The sequence below is a fragment of the Lagopus muta genome, chromosome Z (assembly GCF_023343835.1).
Source record: "Lagopus muta isolate bLagMut1 chromosome Z, bLagMut1 primary, whole genome shotgun sequence".
NCBI lineage: Eukaryota > Metazoa > Chordata > Aves > Galliformes > Phasianidae > Lagopus > Lagopus muta.
In genome coordinates, this window is record NC_064472.1 from 66,471,522 (window position 1) to 66,487,871 (window position 16,350).

Sequence of the window (16,350 nt, forward strand, 5' to 3'; positions counted from 1 at the left end):
TGTGGTAAGCTGAATTTCTGATATGGATGTCACTTTCATATTATTACCAAACTGTATTTACCACTGTAGTTTCTATAACATTGGCCTCTAAGATTACTTGCAAATCAGTGCCACACTGAAAGCAATAGACTTAATAGCAGGATGTGTAATACTACTTATAATGTGGATGCAGAGCACAGGCAGGACCTTCAGTAAGGTTGGGCAGTAAGCAGATGTGTCTTTTCCTACTCTTCTGGAATAGTGAGCTCTGTTGTGTATCTGAGGAAGGTTTTACCAGCCCTTTCCAGTAGGCTAAGACTCTCAGTACAATTGCAGGGAGAAAAGGACAGAGTGGTTGTTTGAACCACTGTTTAGCTGAGTAAAAGCTATCCACCGAATACAGGAAGTAATTTCTTAATCTGTCCCATTGTTCTTCCTTTTCACAATCAAGAGCCATGTGGCCCTGCTGTTGCTCTGAAATATGTTCATTTCTGGAATTTTATTTTCTGTAAGTCACTTGGTTCCCATGAGCTATTTATGATCCCACATTTGTCCTTGTACAAAGTTTAATAAGTAATCTCTCACAAACAAGTGCATCTTTGTGTTGGTATTGTACAGTGATCACAAAATGCCCTTAGGATTTTGGAAGTACAGAATCTCTGCTCATGCTGTTATTTATAAACTCATGTCTTTATCCATTAATCTTACCTGTAGGTGAAGAAGGCTTATCTTTGGAATGCAGTGTTGAACAATTTATCCTGTAGATTACTAACACTGACAGTTATAAAACTCAAGATCACACTGTCTTGCAGGCAGACAGTAGAACGTGTGACATTGCAGAACCAACTCCAACAACTTTTAGAGGCCCAGCGATCAGAGGGCAAGTCTCTGCCCACATCCACAAGGTAACATGACTGGAATTTCACTGTAGCATGGATTTGCACAGTTATCATGAGAAGTTGTGATCTGTCTAAATAATAGATGAGTTTTGTCGAAGTGAATGTGCTTCTTTTACCCTGTGGGCTTGAAGCTGAGAATTTGAAAGTGTGTAATGTTATATAAATATTGGACATATTGATTATGGAATTAATAGTTTCAGTTTTTCCCCAGAGTTAAAATCAGATTTACAGTGGAATAGATTGTATCTTGTGTTAGATTAATAGCAGAGAATCCTAGAAGCCCCTACAAATGTAATATGAAAGTGTGACCTTGTGCTGGTTCACCATACCTACCAGCTGTTACTCGTAAAGACAGTTGCCATCAAAACATGCTGTCAGAGTAATAAGATCCTTAAGCTCATTAAATCTTTTGCCTGCAGTAGCTCTTATAAAAGGCCAAAACTCTAGAAATTTTACATATTATTTATTCTCTGTCCACACAAGTCCCAGAAGTCGATACAGCCTTAAAGAGGAAAAAAGAGACTCTTCCAGCAGACACACAGCTTAGGGCCTCCTGATCTGTCCCTTAACTTCTGCCACAGGTTTCCAGTGTGGTGCATGGAAATCAAGTAAGCACACAACCTCCCTCTCAAGATGACACTGAAAGGAATGAAATAATTCAGGTGCAAATAGAGCTCAGTTTACCATTACCTTCTAATTCAGTTTCCTCTGCAGAAGGTGCACACAGTGTTTTCCCTTGTTTCATGGAGTCTCAAGGGAGTTAAATATATGTTAAAAGTAGAAATCCAGCTTAATTAAAACTTCTTCCACTGACATTGGTGGCCTGAACTCTGGGATGTCATGTATGAACCTGCAGTAGTGGTGATTGTTTTCTGTTCGATCTTGCAGAATTTTATGCATTGCTTTGAACAAGTACATCATATCCCCGAAGTTCATCCGTCAGTATTTCAGACAAGTGCAAGTAGTTACAAAATAGGTAATAAAGACACTGGGATAGGCGGTGCACTTCTTTAAAGGAACTTTGGCTACAGAAGGGATTAAAAATCCAAATTCCTGCTGAAGCAGAAAACCACACTGGAAAGAGTCTTTTTGTCCTTTTTGTTAGTACTCATGGTCTTTGTACTTCATATCTGCCAGCTCAGCAGGGACAAAGGGACCAAACGCTGTCTTCCAGCTCATTTGGTTTCTGTGATTTTTGCTGGCTGTACTTTCCATGTGGTCTTTCATCTGAGTACTTGTGAGCACCAGGACAGTTTCAGTATCAGATAAGAATAGGTGAGAGCAGATCTCTCATCATTCATTTTTTCTGTAAGAGAGTAGGTTTCAACATGGCTGTAGTTAAGTAAGTGAGTTTGAAAATGGCAACCTATTATTTTGAATTTGTTTTCATGGATGGTTGCTACTTCTTCTAATTAGAACTGACTTTGGGATATTGTCATCTTATAGACATCATAGGCAGATGTTAATCTATGAGAATCTAACAAACCTGTTGGCATTATCTATTTTATATACATGTAAATTCTATTTTGGTTTGCCCATTTTCCCACAAGGATAACTCAAAATGGACTGAAGGTGGATATTATATTCATGTGAATTTTGTACACAGTTTATGGACTTGGCAGGGAAGGAAAACAGAGAAGAGACAAAAGAAAAAGGAAAAAGAGATTTATTGATTCACTGCTTCACATCAACCTTAATTTTTCCACTTTACCCTTGTTTAAAGAAAAATTGGCTTAAAATAAGAACGTGGAGCATCAAAATCTGGTATACATCATGGGAAAAGAAATGGCCTGTGTAATTTCTATTTCTATTTCCATTTCCACTTCCTTACTATATATCATTTGCAGTGCTAAAATTAATTTATTGATCTAATAATACTGAAATAAATTAATGTCACTATTCACCTGCTTTTCAGTATTTCATGTCTGAAAAGGTTTGAGCGTAAACATACATGAATTTTTATGAAGTCTTATTTGGCTGCTGTCAGATGAAGCTTATATTTATGAAATCATTGCTCTACATAGAGCTGATACTTAGCGGTATTTAAAATCTTTATCTTATCTTTTAATCTTTATCTTCTGTAATGTGGGGTGACTTGAATAGTAGGCATTTGCCCTTTTGGCTTTTTTTTTCACCTTCTAATCTATGTCAGTTCCCACAGAAAGGCGACAGTAGTTTTGCAAAAGTTTCTCTGATAAACAAGTCTTCGGCATTGACATTATTCTTTTTCTTTTAAGGATTTTCCTTTGTAAAAGAAAGTGGAGAGACTTAAGTTCTAATTAGAAATGGAAGCAGGGTTACATCCTTTTCTCTGTAATCTTCATTCTAGCATCATAGTAATGAATTCCACGTGAGTAGTGAGAAAGAGGACAAGTAACAATAAGCTGAGACAGACTTGTAAACGGGAAATGACAGTTTTGCATTTTATATGTGCATTAATTTGGCCGTGGTATTTCCTCCTCTTTTTTTCTTTAAGCTCACCATCATCCCCTGCCTCTGGCAAACCCCAGTGGAAACCATCTGAAGCAGATGAATTGTCTCCACCGAAAAGTAAATTGAACGCCCAAGATGGGATTCAGATTCTTGGCAGCTTGGGAACTTCTAGTCGCACTCGAGCCAAGATGAAAGATGAGGACTCAGATAAAATCTTGCGCCAGTTGTTGGGAAAGGAAATCTCTGAAAATGTCTGTATGCAGGAAAAACTGACCTTGGAATTTCAGGATGCTCATGCATCCTCCAAGAACGTGAAGAAGATTTTGCCAGAGAAAAGGGAGCTGAAGTTAGCCAGACTGAGGCAGCTTATGCAGAGGTCTCTCAGTGAGTCTGACACAGACTCAGCTAATTCTGAGGATCATAAGAACACTCCTGTGAAAAGAACTGACAAACTAAGGCCTCAACCCATAGTGGAAAGTGTTGAGAGTGCAGAGAGTTTGCACCTGATGATTAAGAAGCATACTTCAGCAGCAGGGCGCCGCTTCCCTTTTAGTACCAGAGCTTCTAAGTCAGTGGATGGCCACAGCCCTTCCCCTACTTCAGAGAGCAGCGATCCAGATAACGAGGCTCAGTATCAATCTGGTACTGTACCTCAGGGCCAGTTTTGTGGAGACAGCTCTCCTTCCAGCGCAGACGGTGCTGCTGCTCAAAAGGTTGCCACCAGCCCTAAGAGTGCACTTAAGTCTCCATCTTCAAAACGCAGAACCTCACAAAATTTGAAACTCAGAGTGACTTTCGAGGAGCCTGTGGTGCAGGTGGAGCTAGCTGAGGCAGAGCTAAATGAGGAAAAGGATAAAGAACGGGGCAAAGCACTTTCACGGGCTCCACCCACCACTGGGGAACCATCGGGGGACCAGCTAAAAAGGCCTTTTGGAACCTTTAGATCCATAATGGAGACACTGAGTGGTAACCAAAATAATAACAACAACTGTCAAACGGCAAACCTGATCAAAACCTCATCGACGCTGCCTTTTTCGTCATTAGGAAGAAAGACAGCAGACAGCAAGGGAAACCCAGCAGCTCTGACAAAAGGAAGAAACAAGCCAGTGAGTGCACTGAAAGGAGCCTTTTTTTCCTTCTTTTTAAGTAATGAATGTTTGACAGCTTCTTCTTCCTACCTTCCTACAGCAAAAGGATATACACAAGTAATTTACTGTATTTGAGAAGTAGAAAACCAATCCACTGTTTTAATTTTAGAAGGCTTTTTTGAGGAGTAGCAGGCTTTGGTACACTACCAAAGTACATAGTCCATACTTTCAGTGCACATGGTGCACATATTCTGTACTGAAAGCTCTCCACGCAGACATGATTCATCTGGAAATGATATTAGATGTTGCTCTGAGTGAGAGGTCATAAAAACAGAATGCCATGTTCGAATGCATGGGATTTTGTGCAGAGTAAATACCTGAAGGACTAGACCAACCATGCTCTATGCACATAATGAAGCCAACAGGATGAAAATTAGTGGCAGAATGTAAAAACAGCGGAAGAGGTTCTCCCTGCTTCTATGCAAACTACAGCCATCCCCTAAGTATCTAAGCTGTCAATACCCAACCTCCTTTGCAGCCTCCTCCCCAGAGCACACAATCTTCCCTTAGCAGAGCGTATGGTTGGTCTATAGCAAAATGGACTGATTCCCCTCTCTGCAGTGGGCAGTGTGCTTTTGGGGATCACAGCAGAATGAGGGATGTCTCCAGTTATAAGTCTAGCTCTTCTGCTCAAAATCAGAGAGAAAATAACTTGAATAAATGTATCTTCTGAGAGTTGGAGGTGGGAAAGACTGTGAGCACAGTGTGTTTGTGGAGCAGAGAGAAGTTCAGGTATCTGGAAATCTAATAAGGAAATGAGTGAAAGGCAATGGTAGATAATTTAATCCTCTCTGAAAGGCTGTGTGGAAGGGGGGTGGATGGAAAGACATGAGGCAAAAGAATAAGTTCAAGATGAAAAAAAAATAAAGAATGTAAGGCAGACTAGATGTAGGAAGAGGGATAGTGAATTATATACTGCAAAAAGTATGATGAGGTAATGGGAGAAAAACACAGGAAAATCTTAGGCACAGAGCAGACAACATGAATGTGGAAAAGATACATCTGAAACAGAGAACTGGGAAATAGTAACAAATCCATATTAATGGGTGCTACTAAAAGCACATGGTATCAGAATGTGAAGTGAATTGAAAATTTCCGAGGAGGTCTAATAGGCTAAATTGAAGTGGAAGTGTATTTATTAATGTTCAGTTGGAGTCGTTGTATGAACTGCTAATTTGCATATCACTCAACTGAATTGCCATAGAAGTCTTTTCTTAACCCAGTGGCAATTTATTTTTCAAAAGGATGGTTCCAATTTTGTGGTGATAAAGAATCTCCCTTCAAAGGCATTCTGATGGAGTGCAGTCTCATGAGTGTTTTTCATAGATCCCAAACAAGTTTAAAGAGTTGAGTAAGATAATTCTAACAACATTGTCACTTGCGCTGCGAAATGCACATCACTTGTGAAAACTCTGCTTGTTTTTGTTGTTGTTATGAACATCAGAATTATAGGAGGAATATATTTTCATACCTACCTAAAAGACCACAGCATATACCTCCAAGAAGAAAAAGATTCAGCCTGATTTACTAACTTAAAAAGAAATGTGTTAAAATGCTGCCATGGCCATTTGACTGCATGTTTTGATAGATTTCCTAGTTATGCATGTGGGAAGCTCAATGCATGTTTCTGACTGATCTGATATTGTACTTCCTTAGGGGCCTTGCTTCAGCCACACCAATCTTTCCTCTAGCACACTGAACGAAGAACATCTGTGTAACTATGCTTGGTATGTGCATGGAGATATTTATCATCTCTGTTGCTTTGTCTTCTCAAATTGCATGTGTTTTCTAACTTCATAACTGAAATAACAGAATTGATTGATGCACAAGAAGGGAAATAAATAGATGAGTAGAACATCTCAATTCCTAGAAAAGCAGAAATTTATGAAGGATTTTTGCTGATGTCACCATTGAGCTGGAGATTTCAGTTCCAAACAGGCGTAAAAAATAGTCACGCTCATAAATCCACTAGAGAGTATAGCTTACTTTGGCTGAGTATTCAGCCTCTGTTGAATGAAGTGAAGTACCAGATGACACTGGAAACTAAATTTCCTCTCATAAGGTGAACAGAAACACCACAGTTCTTCTCTAAATTGAGAATATAGAGAACATGAGGCAGGATGCTGTACGTTAAGTCCAGTGCTCTCCTGCTTTTATAGATTTTTCTTACTCTCCCTCAGACTTTGAAGTTAAATCTGCTTTTGAAAAGTTTGATGACTTTGACTGCATTTAAACTCTTAAATGTATTCCATGAGGGCTAATCAGGCAGATGGAGACCAGTCCCTCAAAGTACATAAAGACATGTTGGAGAAAACATTTGACAAAATATACGTTTGTTTTACAAGCAAATTACTTTTAAAAATTAGCTCTCATCATTTATCAACTGTTCTAAATTAGTGGGATGATCATGGTTTTTTGTTAAGCTGAGACGTAAATCCTTTCATTAGATCTGGAAATGACTGTATTTCTCTTCAAAATTATCCATTTGAAGAAACTTCTGAGAAAATTATAAGCTAATCATGCTGCAGTTCAGAAGCTTAAATTCCTCACAAGTTACTTTTTTTCTAAAAATCTAATAAATTTTTTTGTTCACTTTTTTTTTCCTACTGTCAGGAGCTTCCCATGTTTAAAAACTTAATTTCCATAAAGCGAAGGAAGGGAAGTTCTGAAATCAGCAGCAAGATTTATGTGAATCCAGAAGCAGAACTGTAAAGTTTCCTAGAACTTTAATTGTGCTGTGAAAACAAGGGAAATTCCAGCATAGAAAGCTGCCTGCAGAGCAGCAGTTTGAGGGAGCATCAGTGAACAGCCTCCAGTACCCACAGTGTGTCCAGGCTCATACACAGCCATAATCTTGTTCTTTTGTTGGAGCCATCCCATAGATTTCGTCAGTTGCTGTAATTTGCTGTTGCTTTATGTAAACTCTTATGTGAGCAGGGTGGCAGTTCACCCAAGGCAATAAGAGAGAGTACAAATTGGCTGCAGCTGGGCCCCTACATGTTGCCATCCATGAGGCACTGTGATCCACCGTGCCCTGGAGCTGCTCTACTTCTCCATGCTCCCATGGCAATGGAGCGTGTGGAAAATCAGAGTAGAAAACAAGGAGTGTGCAATTAGAATTCAGCTTCAAGGTGCAGTTATTGTACCCAGAGACTAGGACAGAAGTGGGCAGATTTTGTGCCAGATTAAGTGGCATAAAATTTCTAAAGTTCATGTAAAAACCTTTTGCTCGTCTCATAAATCAGAATGCAGGCATGCAGCCCCTCAGAATTTCCAAGCCAGCCTTTGTGGTATTCTTCATTAGGCTGCTGCATGCTGCCCTCTACCCAGTGAAACTTAAGTACTGGAAAATCATCACCCTCAGGTGCAGTGCCAGTCCTGCGTGTGTTGGGAAGTCTGTATAATTACCATCTTAGAAAAGTTTTTAAAAAACAGCCATTCTGGAAAATAGTGCAGTTTTTGGTGTTTAAAACCTGTGCAGATAGTTATATTCAGAGGCTTTATTACTGGACACAGTCCTGAAATTGTTTTAACTCTAGATCTCTTGTATTTGAGATTTTATTAGCGTATTCTGAAATCTGAAATTGTTCTGCAAAATCTACCTAGAATCAAATGATGTTCTGTCCATCTATTATCAGGTTCTTTTTCTTCAGCTTCTGTTATTTCATTTGTTTTATTGTTTCAGGATGTACTCAGGTACATCCAGGCCACGTAGTTTATTTTATTCAAGTTGGTTACAATGAATAGTAGAGAATAATATCAAAGTTTCTAGAGTCCTTTTGAAAATTGAGACACCCTATTTTTCTTAAGGTTCTAGAGTAAATTTGAGATGTGTGAAACATCTTATGACATATTTTCTCCTTTCAGAAGGAATGGTTGGTTGCTTATATATTACGATGCCAAGCAAATGCTTGTACTTTTTTCCATCTCTCATATATGCCAATAAACTGGCTTCTTTTCCCACTCTTTAACTAATGGAAGATCTGCATCATATCAGTAACTCATCATATCAATACAAAGCCTCTTATTAGCCGCAGCTATCAGTAGCTAAAACTGCTTCATACATCAGGATCAATTAGCTGAATCTACTGTTAGGTTTCTATCAGACAGTATGCTGGGCATGCCTCTAAAGTAGCAAGTGGATCTAACCTTCAAAATTTCTCACTGCCACGTCTAGTGCTGGGAAAATTCCATCTTCATCCCAAATGTGAGTTCTAGGAAAAAGATGCTTATCTCTACATTTAATAAACTAGTTATTATTCAAACTAGTGCAGTGTAAAATCAGTGTAAAAATAATTTAAGTCTGGACCCACAGAATTTATGGATGTTCTTTTCTGAGTCGCAAGTTTCTAAGTTTAAGACAAATATTTTGTACACAACCTTGCCATTTGGTCCAGGTTTTTTACCATCAGGATTTATCCTTTGCAACCACTATCCAGCTTGTCATGGTTGCATTGTAGGAGCTTTACTGCAGTCGTTTCTGAAAAGAAGACATAACTTCATTGAAAGTTGCTGTGGGCTGGACAGTTGGTCCAAAATCCTTCATCTGAAAGGTTAATTGAAGAGAAGGAGAGTAGGCTGGGGTCTCGGGAGAAGGCAATGTGAAAGGAACTGAAGAAACAGCGTTTAGTTCTCCTACCTTAACTAGAATAATATACACAGTTGTCATGTACACAATTGATAGATTATAAAATTAATTGTTTTAATTAAAGTTTACGTATGGTGGAAATAAAAATATACTGTAGATAAATAATTGTTTTCTGTGTATGTAATAAAATTCATAATTGTTTCAACTAATATGTAATTATATTGTTAAATGTGATGTAGTCCCAGTATTAAAAAGAGGCATGTTTTCCCTACTTCTTGAAGCAGACACATAAAGAAAGTCCAGCAAGCTACCTTCTGTAGATGAGTTCCTTCCATGTAGTGTAAGGAACAAACACAACACAGGTTCTGTTTGTTGTAGTGGATCCTTTTGTCTCTGTGTTGCTATTTCCTGAAAAATATAAGAGGTTTTAGGCTTTCTGTCCATTATTTCCAGAACATTTGGCAGCATACTAATTAGTGTTCTGACTTAAAAAGCTCCTCATCTTTCTATGGCTTTCCATCTTTGATTGCAGAATAGAAGCTACATGAAAGTCAGTAATAATCTGCAGTATTAAGAACTAATGTGTGTAGTACCTGTCTAGATATAAAAAAAAAAAAAAAAGTAGCTGAGAGTTTAATATTTGCAAATGAAATTAAATAGGGAAAACAAGCACAAGACAAATCCTTCTATATTGTTAGTGTCACTATGAGTAATTTTCTTCTTTTTTCTCTCCAGGCATGATAACATCAGTAGGAAAAGCCAGAAGTCTTACAGTCAAAAGAGTTCAGAAGAGACGGACCTGCAGGAACTCTTCCTCTAAACCGTATCTTGTGATGTCTCACTTTGTCTGAAATGCCTGAAATGAATCCCTTTGAAACACTGATATGAGACATATCCCTCACCAGCAAAACAGCAACTGTTAGGATGCCTTAATTCGTAGCAGTTAGACCATATTCATAACTTTTTTTATGATATATGTGTATATGTAACTTGTTTGTAAACTGTACTATGTAAAGGCATGGGTGAGCAAAAGCAACAATTTGAGAATTGCTGTGACACAGGCAACCTCCAAAATGTTGGGCCACAAAACACATTTTGTACTTTGTCTCTTGCATGGATATGTTGTCATATATCTTTTGTCCCCTTTGTCAATGAAATATGCTGTCAAAGTTTCAGTCAGGACTCTGCCTACTCAGCTCTTCAATGAGACAGAGGCAAAAGCATTGATTCAAGTAAGTTTTGTTTGTTTTTATTTCTACTTTTTGTAAAAAGGAAATAAAGACACTGTTAAATAGAAACGCTGAGTTTAAATATTTCTCATACTTCACTCTTTTAAGCTTCAGGTATTGTTTTTTCCAGATACGTTTGATAGTGAGGCAATATCCAGCATCAGAATTTTAGTACAGACATTCATCTGAATGTTTATTTAGTAGTCCCCTTTCAGACTTAAAATATGTAGAAAAAGCAATTTTAATTGCTTTTATAAAATGCATAAATGCAATTTTAAATTACCGTTTATTGTTACTTGCCAAACACTGGCAGTATGCTTGGCTCACCAAATGACCATGACCATGCTCCTTCAAAGCTGTCACGATCCTTTTATTGAATTCACTTGGAACCTTTCGGAGAAAGTAAATATTCAACATCTTATTGAATTCATTTTGTTTCTTGTAAATTATCAGTACATCCTGTGGGTGTGTCAAATGCAGCACAACATCAAAAACAGGCTAGGAAGCAGCCTTCAGCTGAAGCATTAATATATACCATTTGCTTTATTATGATTATATTGAGCCATTTGAAGACTGGTGTGGTTTGATGAGGAAGATCTACATACATGAGAATTTATTTTCGTGGCTGGGAAGTCAAAGGAAGTCTGCCAAATAAAGTTTTCTCACAAAAAAAAAGATGTACCAGATGTACCACAGAGCTGAAATAATGCCAATTAAATTCCTGCAATTACATAGCTATTAGGTAAATAATATAGACAGCCAGGAGGATTTTGATGAAGTACAACGGAGTTACTTCTTTGCAGTTTCTTATGCCTGTTTTTCACTGTGCTTTTAACTTTAGGTTTCCTTTCTAGTTGATGAGGATACATAGGGGCTTCCTGAGTGTGATTCATCCCACCTATTTTAGATACCTCATTTATAGGTTTGCCCGTCCTGTCCTTCTTACTGCAGGGGAATTGGAGTTAGCAGAACTATTGGAAGAGTTACTTAGCGGTTGGATACCTGTAGTTAAATGATAGGCAGGTCCCTCTTTGGTCACTCTTCGGAGTGATGTCATGTTTGGCAATACAGTTACCATACACTAAGATGACCGAATGCCCCAAACACATTACTTACAGCTTTTGGACAAGCACAGACTACTACTGGACAGAATGGAGCCAACTGAGAGATCAGGAAAAAAAATACAGCTTGAAATAACAAGAGCATCCCCTTACAAAAATGAAATTCTGAGTTTCTTTCCACAGTTCTTATCTGTGACTTGGCAGCACTTTGGTTTTTGAGCTAAAGTAATAAACCTAGCACTCTAGCTGACCTGAACTGTGTTGTTTAAAAAAATAACCAAACCTCCAAAAATATCTGTCAGCCGGGAACAGCAGTGCCTATAACCAGGCCTCCCATCATCTCTGTGTGTATAAGAAATCTATATGCAGTGAGAAGAGACATGTGCTGCAATTGCCTTTGTGCTGAAAGAGAGGGAAAGAAATTCTATATCTGGTGGATGAACTCAGGACAGGTTGGTAATCTGTGCTTTTGAGAATGTGATGAGCATTGACTGTGGTGATGCAATAGCAGAAGTGTGGGTTAAATGACAATTTCTGAAGGAGAAATATGCAACTTGAAAAAGCAAACATACCACATGTGTGAAAGGTTTTATAAGCTTTATCAATTGCCTTTAAAATGAATCACCTGAATCTTTTTGTCTTGTTTGACAGCAGTGGGCAAAGGCTTCAAGGACAGTTTTCAGCCCTAAAGAACTGTGCTGAATAAAATGTAAAAGCATGTTTAGTGATCTTGAGCCACTGGAGATCAGTAAAGGCCACTGTAGCTATTTAATGTCTAGTTGTAGCAGGGGATAAATCTGAACTGTGAAAGGATTTCAAATAAAGTGTAAATACCATCAGTGGTGTCAAATCCTGGAAGAAAGAATTGGCTGGATGTGACCAGTGGGAATTTAAGATTCACCTACACTGCTGGGCTTCTTTCTATGGAGGGTACTCATACACAGCAGGCAGTGAATTAAGTTACACCAGCATTGTAGGACAACAGGAGATTACTAAATGAGATAGGATCAAGGTGCCAAAAGACACTGAGGGTTCTTGGTTAGCAATTTCTGTTAATAACCACTGCTGAGTCCCAGATAGCTCAGTACAGCTGGAAGGGCCTGGGAGTTTGGAGTGAGAGCTACACTCACTGCTTTCCTTCCTCCTCACTGCTCTGAGCACACTGGGCTGCAAAGCTGTTGCTGACTTGATGCAGGCATGAAAAACAGTGCCTTTAATGTATTATCCCAGGAGAAGATGAACTCATGTATAAACTGCTCTTTTTACTGTTCCTAATTTGTAGATTGTTTCCTACCTAAGGCCTCAAAGCCTACACATGGTATACTGTGATGTCCCCTATCAGAGAAATGCTGATTCTGTGATCTTCAGCAGGCTGAAGTGTGTGCCTTTTGTATTTGTATCCTTAGCAGCTATAGAATCCCGGTGCCATAGCTCCTGTTTGGTCTATAGACCTCCAGGCAGATCCCCTTAGCATGAGTCGAAGTCAAGCTTCTGGCAACAGAGCATAAGCATTTCTAGAGTTGATCAGGGGTTTTTCAGCAAACATCTTCAGAAAATATCGGTTCACCATAGCTTCCAACAGCAGCACAAAGCCTATTTGATTACATTCCTTGTCAAAAGGGCTCTCCCCTGCCCCCTGGGAAATTTCTGGTCAAAAGGAGACAGTGAAGTAATTTGCAAGTGACCACTGTGCATCACAGTAATGCTGTATCTGTGGGCAGCAGGGGCTGGTTTTCATATTCACTCACCCACAGCAATTGCAGGATAAGACCTCCATGTGTAAGTCCTGTAGGTTTGTAACAAAGATGATGAATAGGGCATATTATAGAATCATAGAATCATAGAATCACTTGGGTTGGAAAAGACCTTGAAGATGATCGAGTCCGACCACAACCTAACCATGCTACCTTAACAACCCTCCGCTAAATCACGTCCCTGAGCAAGTGAGAGCAGTATATGAGAGCAGTAGAGCAAGTGAGAGCAGTATATGAGAGCAGTAGTGAATTTCAGTTTCACACTGCACAGCTCAATGATTCTGGAGAATGAAGTCATTATCCAAAATGAATGAGAGTAATCTGCTAAGAGCCTTGTTTTAGTGATAGGCCAATATTGGTTTGTTTGTTGCATGTGTTTGGGATGGACAGCATCTGGATACACGTGGTATGACAACTGCAAGCACAGCACTTTATTTCATCAGTGGAGCACTGGACTGTGTTTTGTTCTGCATTACTGAAGTAGCATTTTAATAATACTTCATTTGCCCTTTAGTCTCCAGGGGCAAATGCACCAGTGTCCTAGATTGCAGATAAATAAAATAACTACACATAACATAGCTGGTATGTGGACAAGGTAGAGACAAGGTAGGAAAGATCAGATTTAGTGAATGAATGAAACAATCATTCAGAAATCATGTAACATCAGGCTGACACAAGATTAATGGCATAACAAAATGTAAATGATAGAGGGAACAAACAAACAAAAAAACCACCTCCCAAATCCTCTTACTTATAACAAAATGGTAACTGTCTCAAATTCTACTGTCAGAGAGGTAATTCATTGTATGTTTTATCACCTGCTAGTACAGCAATGCCAGAATATATCCTGTGCCAGGCAGGAATTACAGATTGTGGTGGGACAACTTTTGTTCGCTGGTAGAATAGGATTCAGTTCATGGTACCTCAGAAATTCTTTTTTACATTTTAAAAGCCTACTTGGTGAAAATTGGGCAGAAAGGACTATGAAAAATGTAGTCTCTGCATTTGTAGCATCAAAGTGTCAGGCTTAATTGTTTGTCATGAAGTGGTTCCTCAATGATATTTTCTCAAATTATGGGACATTTCCTATTGAAACATCAGAAATATCTTTCTAACTGTATGTCAGCCCAAGTATACCCTCTTACATACCTAGCTTTTGTATAATCCTGCTTTTCATTTCATGTGTGTTTTGGGGTACAAAGACTAAGTCTTAAGTGAGTAGGTAGCTGTGCATGAGAAATAACACAAATAGCACATGCCCTCTGACCAAAATGTCTGTCAAACATAAAAATTTATTGAGTATAAATTGCAAAAGTAAAAAAAGACCCAGCATTGGCTGACCTACAGTTCATCCTCTGCCTCTGTACAGTATCACTGTCATATCACTTTCTTGCATACACCGAACATGTTTGCCTTCCTTTACCCATTATTTCTTCATTATATTGATCAGTAAGTGCATCTTTGACCCAGGTATCAGAGACTGCAGTCAGGACAAATAGCACAGGTTCTTAATGTGCCACATAACCTCTTCCAATTAAAAATAATGTATGATACATATGCAGCATCCACCATCTATCTCCCTTGCATACATTTGATAATGCATTTCCAGCTTCCCAGATACCACAGCTTTTGTAGCTTGTGCTCTTTTTGTGTAGCATATATGGACTGCTATAAATACCAGCTCAAGACATCTGTTTCCTGAGCAGAATGTTGCTCTTTGTCTTTGACATCTGTGCAGCAACTTCCTTTCCCACTCTAACTACTAGGTGTTTTGGTAATATGCTTACCACCAAGCAGCATGCAGCAGGAAGGAAAAGATTTATTCTGGGTATATTTGGGAAGCAGATAAGAAATCCAGAGGCCATTAGAACACTGAGCTAGCTTTTAAATAACTCTGGTCAGTCAGTAATACTGCTCCAAGAAAAGATAAAATAAAATCACATGGGTCTGAAAGGGAAGAAAAGAGGCCTGAACATACAGGTATGAATACAACCTTACATGTAGATGCATACAAATTGCTGTTAAAACTCAAAAACCTGCAGAGTAGGAGCCACATCATGTGTCTGGCAATGCAGAAAACTGTGACTGTACCGTGCTTATGTGTCTGTGCATGCATACAAAGAGATTAGACAGCTATTTCAAAGTACTATGAGTAGAATAAGATTATAGTCGTATTTTACTTCTAAGCTGTGGGTACAGACAGCAAACTTCGAGCGATATATTTAACAAAGAAGCACAAAACTGCACATGTTAAAACATAAGGAAATAATGATTATGAGTTATTTACTGGAGGAAACAAACTAACATAGATAACTTCCTTTCAGTGCACAACTAAATAGTAGGCTGGGAGCAAACTGCCTCTCTATGTTGCTCTATGCATTGTCTACCACGTGTAAAACAAGCAGCAGTGAATATAGAACAAAGGGGATGGAGGTTATGTGTTAGCAAAACTTTCTGCAAGTAATGATAGCACCAGAATCAATAGCCTGAGGGGGAAGATGTGGGAGAGTCGTAATTGGAGGACTTGAAGAACAGGTGGGAGAAACAACTGTCATAAGTGACATGCCAGAGACAGCCATGAGAAATGTCATGGGGCAGGCAGGTGAACTCAGCTGACCTCCTGAGATCTCTCTCAGGCTGCTCTCTTCTAATGGGTCTGTGATTCAACAGTGGCAGAATCAGCTTAAGAGAGGAGAAAACCATTGAGGTCTTTGCAATTCATGACTTTTATAGCACTGTCAGGAGAACCAGCATTCTGCCAGAGGTTTGTGATATGGCATTTATTATCTGAGAACACTGATCAAATAATACCCACATATGGGTTTGCTAAGGAATCTAATAGGTGTCATAAATTTAGCCTTCCTTGAAAATGTCTGCCTGAATTATGAAACATGTTTCTGGACCATTAAAAAAAAAAAACAAAAAAAAAACAGGTAGGTTTCTTCTCCAGAGGGTGAGGCCAGTTTTCACCACATGCCACCCTTTTGAGACATAAGAAAAGGTTTTTGTCCAGGATCCTCTGTTTTCACTGTACACATAGTAGTAGAGCAGGAGAAATGAAGAGATCACTCACTAAAAGTGGTACAGACTGAGCGATAAGGATGGGCCTCCAGCAGCAACTGAAGTTGCCCATTTTGATGAAGAAGAGCTGCCACTGGCAACAGGAGCAAATGTGGGATGGCAGAGTGCCAGAGCTGGTGGTGATCCTGGTCCTGTATCTAGCCCATTTCCCCTATTTCTCATCCTTATTGCTGAAATG

At 38.9% G+C, this 16,350-nt stretch overlaps 1 protein-coding gene across 2 annotated transcripts in view; it reads left to right on the forward strand.

Moving 5' to 3' along the window:
• The window catches only part of LOC125686606 (synuclein alpha interacting protein), an 82,727-nt gene extending 71,881 nt beyond the window's left edge, over positions 1-10,846 (forward strand). Inside the window, exons 9-12 of one of the 2 annotated variants that reach the window (XM_048930774.1) lie at positions 792-884; positions 3,355-4,417; positions 6,116-6,186; positions 9,783-10,844. In XM_048930774.1, coding sequence (XP_048786731.1) covers positions 792-884; positions 3,355-4,417; positions 6,116-6,186; positions 9,783-9,867 — 1,312 coding nt within the window. In that variant the 3' untranslated portion in view covers positions 9,868-10,844. Of the gene's footprint in view, positions 1-791; positions 885-3,354; positions 4,418-6,115; positions 6,187-9,782 lie in introns of both variants that reach the window. The other variant, XM_048930775.1, reaches the window with a different exon arrangement.
• Positions 10,847-16,350: the final 5,504 nt, after the last annotated feature.